The sequence below is a fragment of the Camelus ferus genome, chromosome 7, assembly GCF_009834535.1.
Source record: "Camelus ferus isolate YT-003-E chromosome 7, BCGSAC_Cfer_1.0, whole genome shotgun sequence".
NCBI classification, from domain to species: domain Eukaryota; kingdom Metazoa; phylum Chordata; class Mammalia; order Artiodactyla; family Camelidae; genus Camelus; species Camelus ferus.
Window position 1 is genome coordinate 73551634 of NC_045702.1, and position 24945 is coordinate 73576578.

Sequence of the window (24945 nt, forward strand, 5' to 3'; positions counted from 1 at the left end):
CAGATATTTTATTACTTTGGGTGCTATTTTAAAGGGGATTGTTTCTTTACTTTCTTTTTCTGTTGATTCATCATTAGTGTAAAGAAATGCAACTGATTTTTGAACGTTAATTTTGTAACCTGCTACCTTGCTGAATTCTTTGATCAGCTCTAGTAGTTTTTGTGTGGACCTTTTAGGGTTTTCTATATATAGTAACATGTCGTCGGCATATAGTGACACTTTTACCTCTTCTTTTCCAATTTGGATGCCTTTCATTTCTCTCTCTTGCCTGATTGCTATGGCTAGGACTTCCAAGACTATGTTGAATAGGAGTGGTGATAGTGGGCAGCCTTGTCTTGTCCCAGATTTTAGTTGGAAGCTTTTGAGTTTTTCACTGTTGAGTACTATGCTGGCTGTAGGTTTGTCATATATAGCTTTTATTATGTTGAGATATGTTCCCTCTATACCCACTTTGGCGAGAGTTTTTATCATAAATGGGTGTTGAATTTTATCAAATGCTTTTTCTGCGTCGATTGAGATGATCATGTGGTTTTTGTCCTTTCTCTTGTTGATGTGATGCATTACATTTATTGATTCGTGTATGTTGAACCACTCTTGTGTCCCTGGGATGAACCCCACTTGGTCATGATGTATAATCTTTTTTATTGGGTCTCCTGTCTTGAAGGGCAGAACAAAAGACAGCAGGTTTCTAGGTGGTCGGCTCCTTGAGGAACTTACAGGTACACTGTGCACTCTTGGACATCTGACTCCATTAATAGTCAACCTGGTAGCAACTCAAACACTGACACTGAATACAGGTTGACCTGCTAGAAAATCTGTATCCCCACGAACCTGCCTCTTTCCCACATATAAGTAAACAATGAAAAAGAAAATGAATTTTCCTTGTTTGAAAGACACATATACTGTACTTCATTAATTGTAATACACGTGTTTCATGATTTAACATTTCAGAAGTTACAGAGTATCTTACATCAAATGGAGTGTCACTGTTAAGTTGCCAGAGTTGCTTTTTTTCTTGTGGTATGTAAGAGAAAGTTGTGTCTTAGCATCAATGACATCTTAGATTTTACGAAATACATTATGTACCAGATATGAGCAAGATCTCAGCATCATTTGCACTGAATCAGAAGGAAGACATAATAGTTGAAAACTGCATCAACCTTTAAGCTAAAGCTTAGTAGATTAGTCAGAAGTTGGTCATAACTTCTTCACCAGCTGGCTAATTCCCGTATAAATAAATAATTTCTTCCCTTTCCTGTTTTCTCCCCTCGGTAAAACAGAGAAGGACAGAAATAAAGTTCCCAGCATTTATTGTATCTTTCTGAACTGTATTATTGTCTCTAGAGTCTGAGCTCTCTGGGCACAGTCCTGTACATCTATGGTTCTCAAAAATTTTGTGTGTATTGGAATCTCTTGAGGAGCTTCTTAAAAATCCATTATCCCCACCTCCTGACTGGACATTCTGATCCACAAGGTCCAGAGTAAGACCTAAACAGCTGTATTTTTAATCCTAGGGTGATTATGATTCACCCTAAAGTTTGAGAACCCACGGTTCACGTTTGGAATTGACTAGTCACTGTGAAGAACTTGAATTTAGAAATTCTGGTCCCAGTAATATGCACAGGGCTACATTTGATAGGAATAACTGTGATCTCAAGAGGCACACATACTGACGAAAGAGAGAATTCTGATACTTCACTGTTTCCTGTGCAGCTGGGACTCAAAGATGGAACATGTATTGGTAAAGCCCCTGATACCTGTTTCTGTTGGGGATTTTTTTTTAGCTGTGCCCCATAAAATCGGACGCATCATCGATGGGAGTCCCGCAGATCGCTGTGCAAAACTAAAAGTGGGAGACCGAATCCTAGCAGTGAACGGCCAGTCAATCATCAACATGCCTCACGCAGACATCGTGAAGCTCATCAAGGATGCAGGTCTTAGTGTCACCCTTCGCATCATCCCCCAGGAGGGTGAGTACCTGAGCCGGGGCCACGGAGCCCACCTGGCTGCAGTTGGTGTGCTGTCAGAGTGTCAGAAGTTGAGTGTTATTTCCACTTTTGCAAAAATTAACACTCTCTTGCAACCCATATCCTGTTTACTCAGTACCAGTTTCATTCAAAGATCAAACTCTATGACATTGTAGATAACTAGTGTGAATCTCAAGGCACTGGGTGATTAGGTCATTCCCGATGGCCCTGGGGGCCCTAGAACCCACTCAACAGAGATGATAGGGTTACAAATCTGAAGGAAAAGGCTTGAAGAGCAGTGAGCATCACACCTCACAGCCATGCCTCAAGGGGCCACGAGGTTCTGAGCACCGACTCACCGTCAAGTCACCATTTCCAGGCACAGTGGGTTCATGACTAGTCTGCAGCTACTGTCTCATCACTGACACCTGGGAGTTCAGTCTTGGCGCTCACTGCTGAGTGGACCAGTGTCCCACACAGAGAGGGAGGGGCTCACGCACCTCGGTCTCTTCTGTTTTACTCAGTCTCCTGATTCATCTTGGGACTGTCTAACAAGCGACACTGAACCGTCACTGACTTTTTAATAGATAAATCAGTGGTTTTCAGTGGAGGTGATTTTAGTCCCCTCAGGGGACATTTGGCAATGTCTGGAGACATTTTTGATTGTCATGATTGGGGTGGGGATGTCACTGGTATGGAGCAGGTAGAGGACAAGGACGCTGCTGAACATCCTCCAGTGCACAGGACAGCCCCCACCCTGACCCAGCAAGGAATTATCTGCCACAAGTGTCAACAGTGCCAAGGTTGAGAAATACCCTCCTGATACCAGTGAAGAAGAAAATTTAAAATTTAGACTGTGAGAAAAGAAACCAGACAGTGACTTATAAAGGAATGCTAATAGATCACCTCCTTTTTATCGCCCAGCGAAAAAGAGGAAAAATGACCCTTTTTAACCTGTTATCTGCAGACATTGTATATAAAATATTCAGTAGAAATTAACTGTAAGTAAAATTGCTCACAAAAAGTCTGACTTGCTTCTCCCTTTTCCCAGTCTGAAATATATCTATCCTGTTCTTATTCCAACACAGCAAAAAATGATATGTAAACTGACTATATATACTTCAATTAAAAAAAAATGATATATGTGCCTTCCTCTGTCCAGTGTTCTTTTTTCTTTCCAGAGAACCATGGAGAACAGAGGATTATTAGGCAATAAGACTAACAAGGAACTGGAGAAAGGATTTTAAAAAGCATTTACTTTTCTTGTGGTTAATTCTTTATCCAATCTTTGGAATACTGGTAGGACTTCTCATTACAACCAAAAAGTATTAGCAGCTGAAACATTTTCTTTCAGAGAGTAATGCTGGAATGAATAGGATATGTTTTAGAGCCTACTCCTCTGAGTTATTTTTTCATAGTTTTAACAAGTCTTTCTTATCGTAATTTTTTTCTTCTGACAAAATGACAAGAGATTCTGTTCATAACCTTATTTATCGACTTTATCATTGACAAAAGAATACTGGTTCCAGGAGGGGTATTGGAACTTGCTAAGTTTAAGCTTCAGTCTTTAAGCCTAAGCCTTGAGTCTTGTAGAGTTAGAGTAACCACCTCTGGCTGCCTCTTGCCCTTGATCAAGTGCCAGCCTGACTGCATTTGCTTCCTTGGTTTCCCACTGCAGAGCTCAACAGCCCAGCCTCGGCACCCAGCTCAGAGAAGCAGAGCCCCATGGCTCAGCAGCACAGCCCCTTGGCCCAACAGAGTCCTCTGGCCCAGCCCAGCCCGGCCACCCCCAACAGTCCTGTCGCCCAGCCAGCTCCTCCTCAGCCACTTCAGCTACAAGGACATGAAAATAGGTAAAGTTTCCCTGGCTTTTGTGACTCTGAGAAGTGAGGGAAATGGGGAGAGGGAGAGTTTGGGACAGGACAGGACAGAGGCAGGAGAGAGATTTTCATAAAGTAGAAATTGCCTAGTGCACCTTTGTGTGATTGTGAAATTGTGTTTATGTGGTAAATGTGGTTTTGTTAGCATATATAGGTGTCTGTCCTTCACAATAAGAGAAGCTTTCCTGAGGTAATGGTGTAGGATTGCAGATGAATAGGGATTAGCTAGCGAGAGCATTAAAGAGAGTCTGGACAGAGCAACATATACAATGTGCAATAACGTATAGAAAAGCTCTTTGACAGGAGGGAGTATGCAAGCATGAAGGAGGGAAGGAAGGCCAGTATGGGGGGAAGAGGGGCAGGGACATGGTATGAGATGAAGCCAGTGAGGGTGGTGGAGACTGCCCTAAAGGGTCTCATACACAGGTTGAAGATTTTGATCTTTATCTTAAGTGTAGTGAGAAGTCATTAGAGAGTTTTAAGCTGAAGATCAACACCATTGGATTAGGTGTTTGAGAAGCTCTCTCAGTTGGCCCCATAGAGAACCGTCTGCAGGCTGGTCGGGGTGAAGGCAGGCTAAGCAGTTAGAAGTGGCCGCTACATCCACTGAGCCATGTAAGTGACGGCTCAGAGAATGATGGTGTGTGGAGAGGGTGAAATGTTGAAGGATTTGTGAGCATTAATATATATTAGTGTTTTCACTGCATTTTACCTTATATCCACCTACCCACAGTCTAATGAGTTTCTTCCATTCTGCATCGTGGACTCTTGGGAATAGGCAGTTTGAACTTCCAGAAGAAAAGGATGCTGTAGCCATAGTAAAGCAATACTGTCTTATTGTGACTTGTATCTGACAGGGAGCCTGGGCTAGGCTGAGCCATTAAAGAAAGAGATGAAGACATGTTCCCATGTTGTTTTTGACCTTTCGAAGGAGAGAAATAGAACAACCCTTGGGAACATCTCTGAAAACAAAACCCTCACTGGTCCTTTCCATGATTCTAATGTTTTCTGAACATCTGTTACCCATATCCTGCCTGGATTGGTGAAGAGGAAGTGAGACCCGGTTTCTGAGTCCCAGAACCATCCAGGTTCATCACTCACGCGATTGCAAAGCAAATGTTTCCCCTGTGCCACAAGAGTCCTTCCCACGACGCCCTGTTCTATTCTCATTTCCTCCATTTGCTTTCATAGAAAAGTAAATGCCTGTTGTCTCCAGCTGTTTATGGTTTTAATATATTCCAGGGAAGAAGAAAGACTAACCCCCATAAGGTAAATGATACAGAGGCAAGAATTTGACAGTCCGTTAGAGAAGTAAATCCTGGACGTCTCTGTAATAAGCCCCAGATGCATTTGCTTTGGGACCGTGTGTTGCTTGGACAGATGGCACTGCTTTCCCCAGGATTCATCTTAGGCTTAGGAGGAAGGACCTAAGTGCTCCAGCAATCCCCGCACCAGCTTCCAACTCTTCTTCTTGGCTCTGCCACTCTCAGTTTACCTCCCAGCCACAATTCTGTCTTCCCTCTCCAGAGTCAGACTTTCCTGGAATTGGACTCTTGCCCCTGGCCTGGGGGTAGGTAATCTCATCCCCCGTGTGTCATAGGTTAGTGGGGGAGAATAACACTTAAGCGACTCCACTATCCTGTCCCCGTCGGGTTCTAGTCACATCTGGGACTCTGCCCCTATCAACTCTGCCCCAATCCAAGCAACAGCCTATGGATACTTTTTTTGTGTGACTACAGAATAAAATATTTCCTAACTCTGGGATTAACAGGTTGACGTGATCCGAATTTGCCCAGAGTTCTTAGCTGTTTTTGCTTCAGTAATATTAAAAGCCTAGGAAGTGCCTACCCCAATTCTAGGGCCCTTTCCTGGAGCTCAGGTTTCCTGGCTTAACTTTGATTGTTAGTGACTGGCTCTTTCCATATGAATGAAGAGATTCCATGATCTTACAGATACCAAAACAATTTTTCTAGCTGTATTTAAAGATGATTGTGGTATTAGATTGAGAATTCTTTGCCTTTTTCTAGATCAGGCTACAGATGTCTCTAAGACAGCTTGTATGCCAAGCACACAGTATGAATTTCCTATTAGTTCCTTTGTACAAGAAGTGCCCACCTACATGTCAAATTGAGCCAGTTTCCAAGTTAAAGTGGGATAAAGTAAAATGACAATCTGCTTGGAAATTTTTATCTTATGAGTTATAACGAGTGACTGTTTTCTCCTGTCTTGTTTACTCTTGGATTGGCCTTCTCCTGACATGCTGCACACCTCTACTCATTTCTCTGTCCCTTAACATCCTTTTGGTGTGTGCTCAGGAAACAAAATATTTTTAATATGAACATAAGCAAAACACTATTCAAGGAGAAGCATTTTTTGAAAACAACAAAAGAGCCATTATGTAAGATATTCAAAAACTAACTGTAAATAGCAGATTTCATCTTCCCCAGCAAGGGCAATCAATATTTGACATGTTTTAAGTAGCAAGGTTAGTAGAAAGCATTGGAAATTGACTTCTTTCACAGACTTTGTACACTAGATGCTGAAGGCAGGAAATAATTCTTGAAAGGCCCACATGGGGCAAAATCCCACCATAAGATCCCCTATTACATGGGTGATATTTCTTAGTTCTGGAATTTGTACCATAAAATTCTGCTAGAATTTACCATTAGCAATCTGGTTTTATCATCTCTAAAGTCTCTTTAATAATGGAATTAATAACTACAAAGGGTTATACTGACATACAATCTACAAAGGGTTACCCTTTCATAAGTGAAGGAGCTTTTAAGAGACTTTTTAAAAATAACCTTGAGTCTTCCTTAAAGTGTTTCGCAAATTCAGCATAACGACTTTTTCCCTAACTAGTGGATCATTCACTTAAAAGTTAGCAACACTCATACAAATTAAGTATATTTTACTTATTAAGAATTCTTCAATGTGCACTTCAACGTAAAAGCCTGACACTTGGCACTGGTGTCGAATGAAGTTTGAGTGCTGAAAGGCAGGCTTGGGTGGCAGCTGTTACAAGTTCTAATTGTCCCTGTTTCTAGGCTCTGGGGAGACGCTTAACATTTCACCCACTTTTGCTGTACTTTGTGACTGGTTGGAAACAAAGCACATTATGGATATTTCATACCAATATTACACAGATAATGAAAATAAAGTGACTGTGGTATAACTTAAAACAATGACATCTAACCCACCAAGCAAATGATTTCTAGAAAGGAAAAGATACACGCCAACCAATGTCACCCAGTCCAGTTCCTTTCGTTTAATTCATGTATTTGCATAGTTAAGCATCTCATTCAAAGTGGATTTTAAATAATTCTGTTCTCAGCATGCACACTCTCAGTAGGTGAGTGGACAACTTGCTGATGTATAAAGCAAAGCCTAAATTATGCACCTCACAAAAGGAATGTGTTACTTCTGCAAGTTAAGTAACAAATGAGAACTGCTCAAAGCATTATTAAAATAACTACATTACTAACCCTTTTCCAAAACCCCAAATAAATAACATCTATTGCCATACACTATCAGTGTGTCCTCACCAAATATTAAACTAGTGGCAATTGTTCAGGTGAGTCATTTTTTAAAATATTTAATACTAATCAGGTCATAAGCCAGTAAAAAAAAAAAAAAATCTAGTTTTAAATGGTAAGAAGTAAAAATTCTACTGATTTTGAACATATTTTCCTGACACGTTTGAGTTTTTCCTTGTTGCTAAATATTTTCTCAATTGCTTAAATCCTCCATAATAACTTCAGATTAAAGTATTATTATATAGGATGTATTTTTTAATCGACCTACATCCCTGAGAGGCTCACTGTGTAGACTGTTGTCATGGCAATAGGCAATGAACTAGAGAGTTAAGAGGTGGTCTCTATACTATGGTAGTTTTTTTTAGTTTATCTTATTAATGATCCCATAATGGTAGGTATTAGGTACGTTAGCCCTTTTTTGGACCTGTGAACCCCTCAACTTAGAGCAATTTGGATTAACAAAACTAAACAACTAGTTCTGGACCCTGCATTTATTTTATTAGTAGCTAGAAATAAGAACAAGACAAATGTTTCAAAATTGTAGAATAGATAAACAAGATCATACTGTATAGTACAGGTAAATATATACAAGATCTTATGGTAGCTCACAGAGAAAAAAAATGTGACAATGAATATATATATGTTCATGTGTAACTGAAAAATTGTCCTCTACACTGGAATTTGACACATTGTAAAATGATTATAAATCAATAAAAAAAGTTAAGAAAAAGAACAAGACAAGTGTTAAACATTTTTGCCTTCCCTTCTATCTTATGACCATGATAGTATCTGATACTAATCCTGAGAGTTAGTCTATTATTGAAACCTCTGTGTATTACATTTGTACCTTAGCACTGACCAGTGCCCTTCTGCTTGATTTGTAGTTGGTGATTATACCTTATCATCGCTCCTTTAACCTCTGTAAGATATTTAAAAAGCCTTAAGCTAGCAGGTTAAAATAGCCTTTAATTAGATATTTGTAGGATATTTAAAGATCACTTCAATCATGTTTTCATGAAGTAGTGAATGTTGTGTGTGTGTGTGTGTGAGAAAGAGGGAGAGAGAAGTTAAGCAAGTCAGTTTACTGATTGTTATTTGGGGATGTGTAGTTAAATGTGTAAGTCCCTTGATTTGCTACAGTTGCACAGTTTTTAAATAGCCTGATCAAAGAGGGTTATCTGTAAGTCCTTTTCCACAAAATTCTGGTTGACCATCAATTTTACCTTGTTTTCCTAAGGACCCAGGTGAAAAGTATACAGTGTGGCATTTGTCAAAGATTTAAAAGTAGTAACTTGTCACTTATTCAGTGTTCTCATAATCCTGAGCATGCCAAAGGACCACCAAGTGGTGTGGTCCACATGTGCCTAGGGGTCCTGCGATCATTCTGTTCTCCTTAGAAGGCTGATACCAGAGCAAATCCCATTTCCATTCGTTTAGTTACAGGTCAGAAGTAAAAGCAAGGCAAGATGTGAAACCAGACATCCGACAGCCTCCGTTCACGGACTACAGGCAGCCCCCACTGGACTACAGGCAGCCCCCAGGAGGGGACTACCCGCAACCCCCGTCCTTGGACTACAGGCAGCCTCCCCTGCTGGACTACAGGCAGCACTCTGCTGACACCAGGCAGTTCCCTCTGTCAGACTACAGGCAGCCCCAGGTACTGCAGATCCCATCACATGTATTTCGTTTTCTAATCAGTGCACCTGTAGTACACACACATACACACACACACACACAGCTCTGGTACATTTATTTATGGTGCTCAACAGCAGTGAGAAAACTCAAAAGGAGAAAGAATATCACTCAGGCCTATATGCAATTATTACATGTTTGTCAAGTAAACTGATGGATTCCAATGTAAATAAGCTATTGCAGTTCTTATAATGACCCAGGAAATTGTTCTGATCTGCTCAAACCATTTGAATCTTGTCTTGCATTTTGCTAGATGGTGAAGTCAGCTTAGTCCTTCTCACAGCATCATGTCAGCTGAAATATGTTCACTATGAGAGAAGAAGCACAAAGGGACTGGCCACAGAAACTTCTCTGATACTAAACAATTGTGTATTCCATTGTTTCTCTCCAACCCCAAAGGATTTTGATTATTTCACTGTGGATATGGAGAAAGGAGCCAAAGGATTTGGATTCAGCATTCGGGGAGGAAGGGAATACAAAATGGATTTGTACGTGTTGAGACTGGCAGAAGATGGGCCAGCAATAAGGAATGGAAGAATGAGGGTAAGAAAGTTTTCTTTTATACAATTGCTTAATTCTGAAAGAGAAGCCCATTGTGGTGTTGGGAGACTGATGAAGTGTGCAGTTAAGCAGACTGACATGAAGTAGGTGTTGCCTCCTTCCCATTTCATGATCCGATTTTCTAAAGGTTTGGCCAAACATTATTTAAGAATTATCTCTCATTTTTCTGCTTATAGCTTCTAATTGACAACTCTCAAATGTGGTGGTGGTGTGTGTGTGTGTGTATACCCCCATAGTTCTCTAAAGAGTCAACTAAAGAAAATGGACAAAGTAAAGAAATCTAAGAAATAGCTCAAAATGGGAAGGGCTTTATAATTTTTTTTGTGTGGTTTCAGGATTCAGTTTTCATCTGAGATGGAACCTTACAAAATTTATTCTAGTTTTTCTGCTTTTTCTTCACATGGTTTTGTGTTTCTTGGGGAAATATTTCTTTTGAGTTGACAGGTCTTTGGCTGTGATATTGTGCAGACAGACAGAAGCAGGAGAAAGGGAGGCTAGGCCTCTTGGATACATGTTGTCCTTAAAAATGGTAGCAGTCAAAACGTTTCCAATTAGCAGTGTAAGTTCAGGGTGGATTTTTTTAATGTAGTAGTTACTTTGAGGCATCTGATTGGTGCACAACTGATTTTTCTTCTAAAGGTACAAAACTTGATAATAATATAGAACATCAGTCTCTTTCTCTGTAAAATGTCGTCTAGTGAGCACATACAAAGATTAGTTATTATAAATAAAATCTAGAATTCATTCTTGTGCTCCCTCCTTGCTCTTTCAGTTACTGTAGAAAAGCTATGGTTCTTGGGTTCTAGACCCTCAGATTCTTGTGCTGATCCTCACCAACCATTGCTCCCAGACAATGAAATGAATCTGTTATTCCTACCACCACGTCTACCATTTCTGTTGCATCACCTCCAAGTCAGTGAATCAGACACAGTGCAAAAGTGGAAAGTGTAAATGTGTCTATTTCTCTCCCTCCCTTCATAATCCTTTGACTGGAAAGTATCCAAGTTAGAATTTGAATCAGTCAAGGCTGACTGCAGAGAATTACAGCCCGTGCCCTGATCCAACACCAGCCTCCTTCTCTCACCCCTTCTATGTGTGGTTCTAAGATAGGCCGCCACATGGTTCCTTGGCTCCCAGCTTCCCTGCAAACAGAAGAGCACTTTCTTAACATGTTGCAAAGCCAACTCACAAGTTGTTCAATAAAAAATAAAAAACTCATTTTTGTAGTGCAGTTGAAAATAACACAGCATGGAAGTCATGAGTGAGATTACCAGAGCCCTGTGAGAGGATAGCCCCCCACCCCACCAGCGGACTTTAGAGGTGGCCTGTGTGGTTTCCAAGTGGTGACCACATTTTTTAACAAATGGTCTAAATTGCTGCTCAATATATTCATTTCTCCCAAGGCACAGAAGCCTAAATATAGAAGTACTCTTATGTAAAAAGAGTATTCTTTCTTACAGAATTTAAGCCAGAGCAGTAGTCCTGAGTGTAGTTCCTGGCATCAGATCCCCTGGGAACAAGTTAGACATGCAAATTCTCGATCCCCACCGCAGACCTACTGAATCAGAACCTCTAGGAGTGAGGCCACCAGGCTGTGTTTGTGTGACCCACCTTCTGGTGAATCTCATACAAGCTGAAGTTTGAGACCCACTGAGCTAGAGGGAAGTTGTCGTGACATAAGTACAACACAAGTAGCAGGTCTGTGGCTCAGGCTTGGTTAATCCCCCACCCAGATCTTGTCTAGGGAGTTTCCATCCTGTTCCAACAGTTTGCCTCAGGTCCTTAAATCCATGTAAACACAGATTCAGAATTCCATAGGCAGGTGCTCAATTTTGTGAAAGATGCTTTTTCTTCTGGCAGGTGAGAAAAATGAGTCCTCTACCTGGGTTTCAGAAAATGGTATTTTCACTTCTTGTCAAAGATTATAAAAATAAGCAATATTTTATCATTTTCCATGTCATTTTTATAAAGCAACTTATTCTTTGTACTAGCTGTCCAAAAGGAGTTATTATGCCAGTTTTAGATATTATGGATGTTTATTTTGATCTACTATATATATATATATATATAGTAAATATATATAAAATACTGAATATATAAAATACTAATGTATATATTTCACACATTTAATTCTCAAAGAAAGTTAACCACTTGAGAGTCATAGAAATTCTGTGGATCAGATTTTACTGGTTGATTTTATCTCTGATCTTTGAAATAAGGCTAGGAACTTGGCAGTGATGAATGGATGACTTTTTTCTCCTTTTATGGGTTCAATTTAATATTCAGATGGTTTGGATTTTTCTTACTCATGGATTCTTATGGCACCAGTGGAGAATTTGTCTAGGGTGACAAACTCCATGTCAGGGAAAGGAACTACTTCATCATGTAAGTTCAAAGGTCATCAGTACTTAAAGATCAACAGTTGTTCTTGATCATAGCACATAGTTAATTCAGATCCTGTTTCCATGTTTAATATCAAATTTAATCATTTAAAGCTAATCTCTTCTACCTTCGTTAGAACCTGTTAATTAGCATTAACCTTTAACTCACAGATATGTTTAAATTATTTCAACAAGAATCAGGATAGATTAATATCTACATGACTCAGTGGTTTGATTTATGTATAAACTGGATAGCATACAGGTTAACGATTTGGGAATTTAACAATAAAAGTAATTAGGAACCCCTTTTTCATCTTATTGTAAAGCTTCCGCTTGATACAGTTGGTGCCCAGAAACATACAGATCTTAAATACCCGTACAAATGATGTTTATATGGCAGCTGGTCACTCCATGGGTATCATGGCTTGGTTGTAAAGTTCCAAAACTTCTGAGAATAGGTGAACTAGACATTCACAAGCTATATTAAAAATAAGCTCAAGAAGAGGAGAAGCTAGCACCAGGTACTTCCCAGCCTTTAAACTCAGGCACGTTTCTCTTTGTTAATTGCGGTTCCTTCACCTTCAGTCTTAAAGCATTATTGCCTCTGTGACCGAGCTGAACACACGCTCCGTGATCAAGTAAGTTTGGAAAACACTGTATAGTTTTTTTCCCCCTTTTTCATGATCAGAAACAAAAGGGAATAGCTAGGAAATGATCTGGTAATAGCAAGATGTCTTAGACTAAACTCAGTGCAGTGAAGTTGCCCAACTCAGAATTAACTACAGCTGAAGACCTGGGAAATTCTGAAATATCATTTCATGTAACAGCTAATGAATTACTGTGCCCATAGGTTAGAGCTGTAAGTAACGCTACTTTTGAACACCGAGTTAAAAGGCATCAAATGTTAGCCTCTGAACCTGAGACTTTTCCTGCTTCTTTTATGTTGGTCTTGGTTGTAGGACATTGGTGCTATGTGCCTCTTTAGTAGTACAAGACTTTGCTAAGATTAGAGAAAACCAGGTATAGTAGGGGGTCAGAGGAGGTGGCTAGCACAGATGTAATAAAAACATCCCTCTCACACTGGGGATTCTGAGAAATGATGGCGCAGATATGTATTTTTAAAGCATGTCCTTAGGCATCCAAGAGAAATGCCAATGAACCTCCTATCTCAAGGGTTCTTCATGGATATTCATGGTAAGAGACAGATAGACGTATCTTCAGAGTGAGTCCCAAGTGAATGATCTCTAGCTTTTCTGGGCACCTGCAGCAGAGAGAATTTTCTTAGCAGAAACCTTTGGCAAATTAGACTGTCTGACTTTCAAATTGATTAATAAGTACTCCCACAGAACGTGAATTTTTTTTCCTCTTAAAAAAGCATTGTATGTTTACCCAACTTTAAAAAAAAAAACACTTTCTTTCCATTTGATAAAACAAGAGTTAAATCGGGCAAGTATCCTGAGAGTACTTTTCCTGATAAGGTGTCCTGATAAGGTCAGTGGGTTCTATCAAAATATGAGGACGTACCAGCAGCAAACTACAATCAGAAAATAATGGGGATCCTAGGATGTCACTTATATGTGGAATCTAAAAAAATGACACGAATGAAGTTATTTATAAAACAGAAGCAGATTCACAGACATAGAAAACAAATTTATGGTAACCGGGAAGAAAGGGGACCGGGGAAGGATAAATTGGGAGTTTGGGATTTGCAGATACTAACTACTAGTTATAAAATGGATAAACAACAAGATCCTACTGTATAGCACAGGGAACTATATTCAATATATTGTAATAACCTATAATGAAAAAGAAAATGAAAAAGTATGTTTATGTATAACTGAATCACTGTGCAGCACACTAGAAACTAACACAACATTGTAAATTGACTACACTTCAATTGAAAAAAAAGAGAAAGTAGTGGGGGAAACAATGGCTCCTTCTGAGGATAAGACTTACAAGCCAAGTCTTGATATGGGGAAAGGATAAGAAAATCTTTTTCAGAAGATCAACTCAATGCTCATTTAAAAGAGAGTTTCTAGAACCCCCTTTAACAGAAACATATAAATGAATTTAAAGATTTACTAAAAATATGACTATTTTGATCCTTTCTAAACCCTCAGCCCCATTCTCAACCTCCAAAATAAGCAAACATGTTGCATTTGCTTTATTCAACTTAGAAATGTCAGTTCACTTTGTTGAACCTCAGTGCCTCTAAAATAAGCAGATGTATCTACTGTATAGAGTTGTTGGAAGGCATTGAAAAGTTTTTCTGGTGGAAGTACTGATTTTTATTATTAAGACAAAGGAGTGAGGTATTAATTTGTGAGTGACTTACAATACTGAGAGAGACTTAGATGTTAAGATACATCATGAAATAGAACTTGAATAAAATTATGCAGTTAGAATAAACACTGAGAAAAACCATGTGAGACATAATTACATGAAATACTCTATTAAAAAAAGAGTAGCAAGTTTTGACTTTAATTACTAGCTAATGACTCAACATCAATTAATATTGATGTATTAAAGATACAAAACAAAACAATCTGTAAATGTAGAAAATAAGGGGAATGGGAAATAAAAATAATAATTCTCGACATCTGATTACCTTTTTTCAGTCATTCAAGAAGGCTAATATCAGAAGAGAAACACAGGTGATATTCAGATTTTTAAAAAAGTATTAGAAATATTGATGGATCTGCTTTATAAATAAAACTTTTTTAAGCTTGTAAAATAATCTAATAAAGTTCAGAAGGGTAAAATTTTCATAACTGATGAGTAAATCTCTGGTACAAAGCTCTTAGGGACACACTCTAATTAAAAACTGAAAATAAATAGAAAACATAGGCAAAAAATAATGAACATATGAAGTAATTTACTGGTCAAACTGTGAAGTAGGGAATCTAAGAAATCAGGAGACATTTGAGAGGAAGGGATATTAGTTGTAAGTGTTTAAGTAAAAATCTGAGAGTCAAGTTAAAAGATCTTGAAAGGAGATCATTTGCTCTTAGAAAGGTAGCATGTTTTCCTGTTTCCATAAAAGTATAATATATTCCCCACTTCCATAGAATATATTTTTATTATAAAAAAGTACATAATTTTTAACTTCATCACCTTAATAGCTGAACAGGTGTCAATGCCTGTTTAGCATTGCATAAACTTATTTATAAATAGCATACCTTTTTCCTGAAACTCAGATGACACAAAAGTCAGTGGGCCTTGGAATCACCTACAACGTTTTGTAAGAGTGAATAATGTGCAAAAAAGACCCTGATTAGCCACTTTTTTTCTTTTTTTTTTTAATGAAAAGAAAAATTCATGATGGCAGCTTTGTTTTTATTTGTCATCTGTTTCTGTGGTCCAGGCATGACTAGCCTGTGACTAGACTACAGAATAAAACTATTTTATTTCATTTATTGTTTTTATTTATAACCATTTAGAAGAATATTTCTAACGTGTAATAGTATCAACACTAACAGTGATGTATAAACACCCATGAACCCATAGCCCAGCTTAAAAAAAAGGAGTATCTCTGGTCTCCCGTGAGTCCATTCTCTTCCCTCTCTCCAGCCCCCAGAGGTAACCAGCACCCTAAATGTTGCCATTCCTTCTAGTTTTACCACATGTGTGTGTACTTCTCAACTATATCATTTAGTTTTGCACACTTAGTGAACTTTATATAAATGAATCGTAAGGTACATGTTCTTCCCTGTGGTTTGCTTTTTATACTTTATGTCCATAACACTCATCCAAATTGATGCATGAAGCTGTAAGTTATTCCATTGTATGAATATGCTACAGTCTATGTTAGTTATCTATGGAGAGTTGAGGTTTTCCCTGTTAGTGGACATTTGGGTTATTTCCAGGTTTTTGTAACTAATACAATCCTGGTACATATTTCCTCCTGCACATATGCAAGAATTTTTCTAGAACAGACTATACCTAGGTGGGCATATATTTAACTTAACTAAATAAAACAAAAATATTTCCCTAGGTGGTTGTACAAATTTACACTCATACCAGCAGTGGAAAAGAGTTTCCCTTACTACACATTCTCACAAGACTTGTATTTCAGGCTTTTACATTCTCATTCTGGTAGATAGAAGATGACATATCACTTAGGTTTGAATTTGCATTTCTTAATTACAGAGATATTCATCATCTTTGCTTTAGGTTTATTGGGCTTTCATACTCCCTTTTAAATAAAAATGCCTATTCATATCTTTTCCCCATGTTCTGTTGAATTGTTCCTTCTTTCAAGGTTGATTTTAGAAGTGTTTATATGTTCATGGTAATAGTTTTTCATCTATTGATGTGTTAACAGATACCTTAGCACAGCTTACAGCTTGTAGTTTTACTTTCTTTATGGTGCCTTTGGATAAACAGAAGGTCTTAATTTTAGTGCAATTGACTCAATCAACCTTTTCCTTTATAGTTTCTGCTTTCTGTGTCATCTTTGAAAAATCATTTCCTAACTCATATTCTTAAAGATCTCCTACATCTTCTTCTAAAAGTTTTATAGTTTTGCTTTTCATATCTGAATCTTTAATCACCTAGAATTGATTCTCTGTGTAGTAAAAGGAAGAAATCAGAAATCCAATTTCAGTTTTTCCTGTATGGATAGCCACCTGTCACAGCATCATTTATTGGATAAGCTCTCGTTTCTCCAGTATGCAGTGACAGCTCCATAATAAATAAAATTTCCGTAAATGCAGTGGTCTGTTTATAGATTCTTTATACTGTTCTACTGGTCTATTTGTCTATACTTGTATCAAGACTGTACTTTTCTACCTTTTAAAAAGTCTCGAGTTTTGCTGGAGAAACTGCCCATTCCCTCATCCCTAGACATACATCTGAATTCTTCAGGAGGGTTTGGATGTTCTTGGGCCTTTGCCCTTCCATGTAAAATTTCAAAAGTTACTTGTCCTACTGGGATTTTTATTGGAATTGCTTGGAATCCATAAATAAATGGGGGAAAGCTTACATCTTTATAATATTGAGTCTTTCTACAAATGTGATATAATCCATTTATTTAGGTTTTCCATAAACTGCTTAAATAAAATTTCAGTTTTTCCCATGATACCTATAAATATTTCACTAGATTGATTCTAAGAATTTGCATGTTTTATTTTGCTCTTGTATTTAATGGAATATTAAAATTACCTGTTTGTGTTCCCAGTGAAAAGAAAAACAACTGATTTTTTAATATTGATCAACCATATCTTACAAAATTACCAAGCTCTTATTACTTTAAATAATTTATCTATAACTACTTCTGGATTTTCTACCTAATCACATTTTATGCAAATAATAAGAATTCTGCATCTTCCTTTTAAGTTCTTTTATTTCTTTTTTTATTTTATGCATTTACTTGGCACGCATTACTTCAGTATGATGCTGAATAGCAGTAGTTAAAGCAAGCACTCTTATTTCTAATCTTAAAGTGAATGCTTTTAACATTTCACCACTAAACACAATGTTTAATGAGTTTATATAGATAACATTTATCAGATTAAGTATTTTCCCTTCTAGTATTTGTTTGTTGGAGAGAGTTCATTATGAATACATTTTGAATTGTAGGTACTATTTCTGTATCCATAGAAAGCATCATATGATCTTTTTCCTTTAATATGCTAATTAAATCATATTAATAGATTTTATGCTAAATCTCTCTTGATTTCCTCAGATAAGCTCTGCTTACTCATGATGGTGTTTTTAATGCATTGTTCAATTCAGTTTTCTATTATTTTGTTTAAGATATTTACATCTATGTTCTTAAGTAAGATTGGCCTGTCATTTTCTTCTCCTGTAGTATTGGGGAATGATTTTGACTTAGTGCTATAGTAGCCTTATAAAGTGAGAAAGAATAATCCTTTTGTTGTTGTCTGGATAAGTTTATGTAAATTAAGAATTCTCCTTGAATGTTTGGTAGAATGCACCTGTACATCCAGCCAGGTCTAGTATATTTTCTTTGTGTGAAAATTTTAAACCACCACTTAGATATCTATAACAATTAGGGTAGTCTTAGATTTTCTATTTCTTCTTGAGTCAATTCTGATAAATTTCTTTTTTTTTTCCTGATAATTTATCTACTTCAACTTAGTTTCCAAAGTTTTTATAATATTACTTTATTGTATTTTTAATATTTAAAAAGCATTTATATTTACGTTCCCTTCTGATTTATTTGACCATTGTTTGTGTATTCTTTGTTTTTCTTTATTAATCATGCCAGGGATGTGTCCATTTTTTCACTCTTTTAGAGAACCAGCTCACTCATTTATTCTCTTCCTTATTTCTCTGTGTCCATCTTCTTTGGGGTTTACTCTGTTCTTGTTTTTCTTGCTCCTTAAGATGGATGCTTAGATTAGTAATTCTGAAGGTTTCTTTATTTCTACCAATGATGTATGAAGTTAAGTCTGTCGTTTTCATATGTAGTATGTTCATTATTTTAAGTTCTAAACATATTCTAATTTCTACTAGGATTCTTTCCACTAGTTTTTCTTTGACTCACAATTATTCGGAAGGTGTTTTTGTTTTTTATTCCTAAATATATGAGGATTTTCTACTTAGTTTTCTATTCTTGATTTCTAGTGCACTTCCATTGCCATCAGAGAATATAGTCTATATGAGCCCCATCTTCCAAATTGGTTGTGGCTTACTCTTTGGTCTTACATGTATTCAGTTTTTTGTGTATGATCCATGTGTGCTTGAAAAAAATGTGTATTCTGTAATTGTTAAGGGCAGTATGCTGTAATATGTTCATTGGGTAAAGCGTGGTTATTGTATTATTCAAATATTCTGTATTCTTTCTAATTTTTAAGTAATTAAACTGGGTGCTTTAAAAAATTTCTTGTAAATTTTGTGAATTTTCCTTTGATCTGTCCAGTTTTACTCTGTATGTTTTAAAGCCTTGTTATTTGGTACTCAGATATTTGTTATATTTTCCAAGTGAATTGAATCTTTTATCATTATACAGCAACCTACCGCATCTCAGTGCTTTTTACTTATAAGTCTGTTTTGTCTGATATTAGTAAATACACTGGTTTTCTTTGGTGTGTCTCGTACCCTTTGCTTTCAACCTTTCCGTGTTCTTATATTTTGTGCTTCTCCGGTCTACGTAGCTAATGTATTTTTTAACAATATATCTTAACTAGATCATTTTAGTCAATTTATATTAATTTTGATTACTGATATTTTTAGTTAATTGTATCATTTTATCTATCCCTTTCCTGTCTCACTCTTTTTATTCCTTTTGCCTTCTTTTGAACAGTCTTTGGGCTTCCAGTTCTCATAGGCATCTCCTATTAGACTCCTCTTTTGTAGTCCCAAAGCTGAATTTTCTACCTTTGATGCCCATTTATGAAAATGGAAACTCAAGTTTCCCAGGGTCAGCAGCTATTATGTGGGTAGCACTCCCTTGCCCTCTAGTCACACATTCACTTTGTGTTTGGCTTCAGAGGATTCTTTACTTTCTTGCCTGTTAGCCACTGGTAAGGTCATTCAGGGTATCTAACCCACCATATTCACATACGTCACGTTTACCCAAAATGACCAAATTATGGTCGCTAAAATGACATCCAGTCTTAGAGCTGGCAGTTAGGCTCTCTCTCAAAGCGTCTCCATGTTGGAGCCCAGAGGGAGCCTCCACATGCCGCTGCAGTCATTCTGTAAGTTATCTTCCTCCCCAGCTCCAGCCAGCATTGGTGTGGGTCCCCTGCTGACAAAGCCCCTGAGGAGTCCTTGTCGCTGCTGAAGCCCTGCCTGAGACCTCCACGGCCAAGGTGCTGACCGCGGCAGCGGGCACAAGGCTTCCAGCCTCTGTAATGCGCAGCCAAATTGTGTGCTATTTATGTTTTCTCACATTAAATCCATTGTAAAGGGGGAAAAAAAAAACTTTGGCTCCACCTCTCCTGTGTTGAGTTGGCAACATTCTTCAACCACTCCGAGCCTTGGTTTTTCCCTGTGTTAAATGTAGCTAATGAAAAAAGAGAAACCCTTAGGCACTTCTTTTGCAAAGGGAATAGCTGGCCCTTGTTTTCCTTTCTGTAGGTTTGCTTTAGTAGGTGTATTTTCTTAGACTAAAGGGTGCCTGGGTGGGACTTCAACTGCATAGAGGTGCCCTGAGATGCTGCTGAGTTTGTGGACAAACACATACAAGCTACAGGAAACCCTGTGATGGCCCCAGGCAGAGAGAAGCAGGGTCTCCTCCTCACCCTCGGCCACACTTTGCTTCCTCGCTACTGTAGCAGCTCTGCCTGACCCACAGTCTCAGAAAGGTGAGGGGTGGACACAGACTCACAGCCTGCAGAGCCGGGTGGGGGCCACACACGCGCCTGTATCCATCCTGAGGAGCCGCCTCTGCTGCTCAGGCCAGCTGTGGAACACTGGCTTCTTCCTTCTATGTCTTTGAATTTTCAAGAGAAAGCAAAATCTGTATTTTTAAGAATTAACCAGACTTAATTTTTTTTTTTAATTTAGAAAAGCTGTACAGGCCAGGCAAACAAGTCTACAGGCAATGTGAGGTTCCCGACTACACCATTTCTGTCACCTGTTGTAAACAAATCCGAGAGCGAGGGGAAGGCAGAATGGCTGGGGGCAGGGAGAGGAGGGGAGGCAGCTCTTACACCAGCAGGTCATGCAGACCCAGCACGGCTAGTCAGAAGGTCTAGTGTGCCCAGGTGTGATTTTAGGAGAGATAAATGCAGAAAGGTTTGAAATGCTTCAGAAATGTGCATGGTGAGAAACATATGTGTAAACTTTTGATCTTAGGCCTCATCTTTGTATTTGAAATTTTAAAGGTGGTTTTCATTCCGAGGAAACTTATTTTGGTGGCCCACATTACTTGGTGTCTGTCATCTGCTGTTGGATCTCAGGGGAGTCTATTCTGGGAGGGGACATATTTAGTAGTGTGTAGATTTCTGGTGACAGCTCAGAAGAATCCCACCTTGTCTTCCACCGGACAGAGGCTGCTTGTCTGGATCATGAATGTGTGGGCCTGCCTAGCTGCCTGAGTGTGGGGAGGGGCCCTTTATTCATCTTGCTCATATCCTGCCATTGGGTTTGACTGGCATGACATACTGTCTTGAATGAATATGCCCTTGAGTCCAGACAAACAGCAGGGAGGCTGTCTCCCTTAGCAAGAAGAGACTCTCTCACACAGAATTTCCCAGCGTTGGGTAAAGGGCGGGGAAGGTTGGATAAAAATAGTGAAATACATTCATCCATGGGTCTATCTCAGTTTGAAGAGTCTGTCTATGGTCATTCATGCACATTGAAGCATTATGTTCACTTCGTTCGTTTTCCATCAGCTACTGTAAGATACTGTGTATCTTAAGCTCACTCTGTTTCTTCCTTACCTTAAAGACTGGCTTAGAGGGAAGTTCTCACCTGTCTTAGTGACTTCATAGTCCACTCCCTATCTTGGCCCCTTTCCTTTTTCCTCAGTCTGTTCCTCCTTCATAAGGAAATATGGGGTAGTAAAAAGGGCAAGAGCTTGACAGACCTGATATTCAAACCCTGGCTCAACAATTCATTGGCTTTCTAGCTCTGACCTTGGATGAGTCACCCTGTGGAGGGCTTATAGCTGCTCTGTAGCACCAACCACATCTCAGGCCTACTGTGGGCAGCTTCAGGGGCGGGCATATCGGGGCAGAGCGGGAGAAAGTGTCCTCCTAGCTTGCAGGACCATTTGAATCACATCGGGTCCTTATGTGCTGCCAGTTATTTAACAGAGTCAGTTTTACTCCTCTGCAAAATGGGAATAATATTTTCCAGGAAGGTTAAAGTGCCTACTTCAATATTCCTGAGTTTCCTCCTGTTGTTTCACTTCCTCCTTCTCCCCAAGGGCTCTTCTGTTAAAAGACTCAGTACTCGTAAGTGCAGAGATACAGAATGCATTTTGTAAGTGTATGTGTCAAGAGGCTATGAAAGCTTTGAAATACAAATCAACATGTATTTGCCGCCTCCTCCCCCAGTCTGTTAGATAAAGTGGTTCCTTTGCGAAGCACAAATCGGGTCTATCTGTCCATCACTTCAAACCCTGCAGTGGCACCTCATCTCTTTCGTGGTAAAGATCAGACCCCATCACAAGGCTGTTGCTGCCTTAATATTCTAGCCCTGCCTCCCTCTCCAGCTCTTCTCATCCCCTCTGCTTTTCATAAACCCAGCAGCCAGGCTCTCCATCTCTGATAGTTCATGTGCTTCCCTCTCCTCTTCGCCCGGTTAACTCCTGGTCGTTCCCAGCCCAGCTCAGGCACCCGGATTCTCCCCTCTCCAATCAGGTCACATCCACTTAATACATCTACTTTGTAGTAGCTTTCCTGGTGCTAATTTTACATTTATGTGTGTGATTATGTTAGGAAGTATAAACTTGGTGAGAGCAGGAACCATGTTGCTCTGTGCTCCCCACTAGACCCCAGTGCCCAGCACTGTGCGTGGAGCATGGTGGGCTCTCAGCAGATGTTCCAAGACATGAACAGAAGTCTTGGAAGTGCAGAACACCACAGGCTTGTCCTTCCAACTCTGGAAGGTCACTCACTAGGCTCACTGAGTACATGGCCACACAGGCACTTGATGAACCAGGACTTGAGATTTCCTAGATAACTGCGTGTATGAAACCATGGGCAAATTCAGTCTAACTCACAGTGAGCTTTTTATGTCCCAGTGCCTCACTGTAAATGCATCATCCTTTTTGAGGTACATTTAATTATTACAAATTTTGCAGTATCAGTAAGGTGGCATATGTAAAACCTTACTATGCCTCATATTTTTGAAATGCCTTTAATCTTAAACTCTGACAGTTTGCATCTTGTTTTCCTCATGTGTAAACTCCCTATCACCAAATGTGAATGACAAGGTAAGAGTGGAAATAAAGTAAAATAAGGTCAAAGAGGAAATAATGAAGAACTTCAAAAGCATGAGGCATGCAGAACATGACAGAATAAAGGATTACGAGACAGGTAATCTTACAAGCCTATCAGAGAAGGTCCAGGGGAGAGCAGCGCAGTTGGTTGAATGATGGGGAAACCTGCGCTTAGCAGAATAGTCGAACTCTGCAGAGTTGAGCCCCATCGAGTCAGTGCAGATAAATGAGCTAAGGAGGTTGATAAAATCAAAAGCACGAGAGAAGAGATAGAACAAGGGCTTAAGGGAGGAATAAAGTCATTGTCTGGGCTCGGGTGGATCATTTCAGGGGCCCTGCTTTGCAAAGATCACCCACCCAGTGTTTCATCACCTCCGGGTGCAGACACTCAGTAAACACAGGAAGCTTATCCCTGCATAAAGTGTGAGCCTTTACGTGTCATCACAGCTGTGTCACTCAGCTGCCTGTGGTCTCCCAGCCACCACTCTGAATCACCCTTCAGATCTCTGCAAACGCAAGGTTTTCCCTTTATTGTTTGATTCTACTCTGTACCTTTTATGAAGGAAAAGAAAAAACCTCCCACAAAGATCAAATCCATTACCTTTCTCTTTTCAGAGTCTGACCTATGAACACTGTGTTAAATGTGCTACACGAGTTCCTTCAGGAAAGAGGGAGTGCGTCACCTTGATTAGAGAAGCGAGCCTGGGGCATCGGGGCCCCTCTCTGGTGCTAAACTCCGTTGTCAATTATTCAGGGTTCATTATCCCATGCGGGGTGGGCTCCATTCCTCTATCCTGTTTGTTCTCTTGGTGCTCAACTTTGAACCGTCTCCGAAGCAGCTTCCCATGAGGGCTAGTTAACGGTTTGGTAAGGAACCAAAAGGTCAGTGTTAGGACTGTGTCTTGATGAGGAAAGACATAGACAAAATTGAATAAATTAGAAGTGAGGAGAATCTTTGCATTTTAATTATTCATCTTTTTTTTTCTTTTTTTTTTTACCCATGGAAAAGAGTGAGAACATTTACAAACCACTGCTGTGATCTGGCAAACACATTTTACTTGCCTCTTCAGTGCAGGGAGAATTTATGAGTATCGTTTCCTCTTTCATACTCAGCCATCATTTCTCTGTCTTTATCTGAGAATAAATCAAGATTTCTTCTCTCTTCATTTTTATGAAATGTCTTCCTAGTATTTATGCAGATTGGCCATCCACTTGAAATTTTTTTCATCCAATCTCTCCCTTAGACCTAAAGCTGAACCCCCGGGTGGGTAGAGAGTCACTTGGTTTGCTATATCTACGACTCCACTTCTCTGTTTTAATTAGGAGAATGGACATGAAATACATCTTGATCCCGATTCACACAGGATTTTGTTTGTACAGCAGAGCAATTCAGAAGATACCACAAGCCAGATACTCTATTCTTCAAATGTGATTCCAGGCTATTCACATTTCTTCTCTGAGTTACCCCGTTGTCACTTTGGCAAAACAGCATCCTCAGACCACAGCTCATTCTTTCCCTGGGGCTGCTTCCTGGCACTTGTACTATTGAACAAAGAAATGGCGTTTGTTCCTGCCTGTGAAACATTGCTATCTCCTCTGGGACGAAAAGATTGTTACTGTGTCTGACTCCTGGCTGATTCAAGTTGACAAAATACTTGTGTTTCAATAAGTACTTCTTCCCTATATTGGGATCCACTACCTCTTCTTGATCCTGTGTGAAACAGCACAGTGCCAGGCAGGCTTGTCTCATTATTGGCCAACTTTGGGAGCTGTGGACCGACATCCCTCCCAGATGCCTAACCTGAATTTCCAGCTGCCTATTGGATGTCCAAGGCACTCATTTTCTATTTTAGACCAGACACCGGTTCTTGACATGAGGCCGTTCCCTATCAGTGTCTCATGTCTTTGTGTAATTATCTGCCAAAAGGATGACTATAGCACTAGTCTTTAAGACACTGTCAGCAATGTTACTCTCTTGAAGGAAGGAATGGAGACTCCTCAACCTATCAGCATGACTTTGCTTTGTATGAGATCTTTAGAGAAGAATGATTGAGCCCAGAAAGGAAA

At 39.1% G+C, this 24945-nt stretch overlaps 1 protein-coding gene across 5 annotated transcripts in view; it reads left to right on the forward strand.

Annotated features, from left to right (window-relative positions):
- MAGI2 (membrane associated guanylate kinase, WW and PDZ domain containing 2) overlaps positions 1 to 24945 on the forward strand; it is a 1116223-nt gene that overhangs the window by 1019851 nt on the left and 71427 nt on the right. For all 5 annotated transcript variants that reach the window (XM_032484131.1, XM_032484132.1, XM_032484133.1 and 2 more), the window contains 4 exons: positions 1785 to 1970; positions 3646 to 3820; positions 8821 to 9040; positions 9475 to 9618. In XM_032484131.1, coding sequence (XP_032340022.1) covers positions 1785 to 1970; positions 3646 to 3820; positions 8821 to 9040; positions 9475 to 9618 — 725 coding nt within the window. The remainder of the gene's footprint in view (positions 1 to 1784; positions 1971 to 3645; positions 3821 to 8820; positions 9041 to 9474; positions 9619 to 24945) is intronic.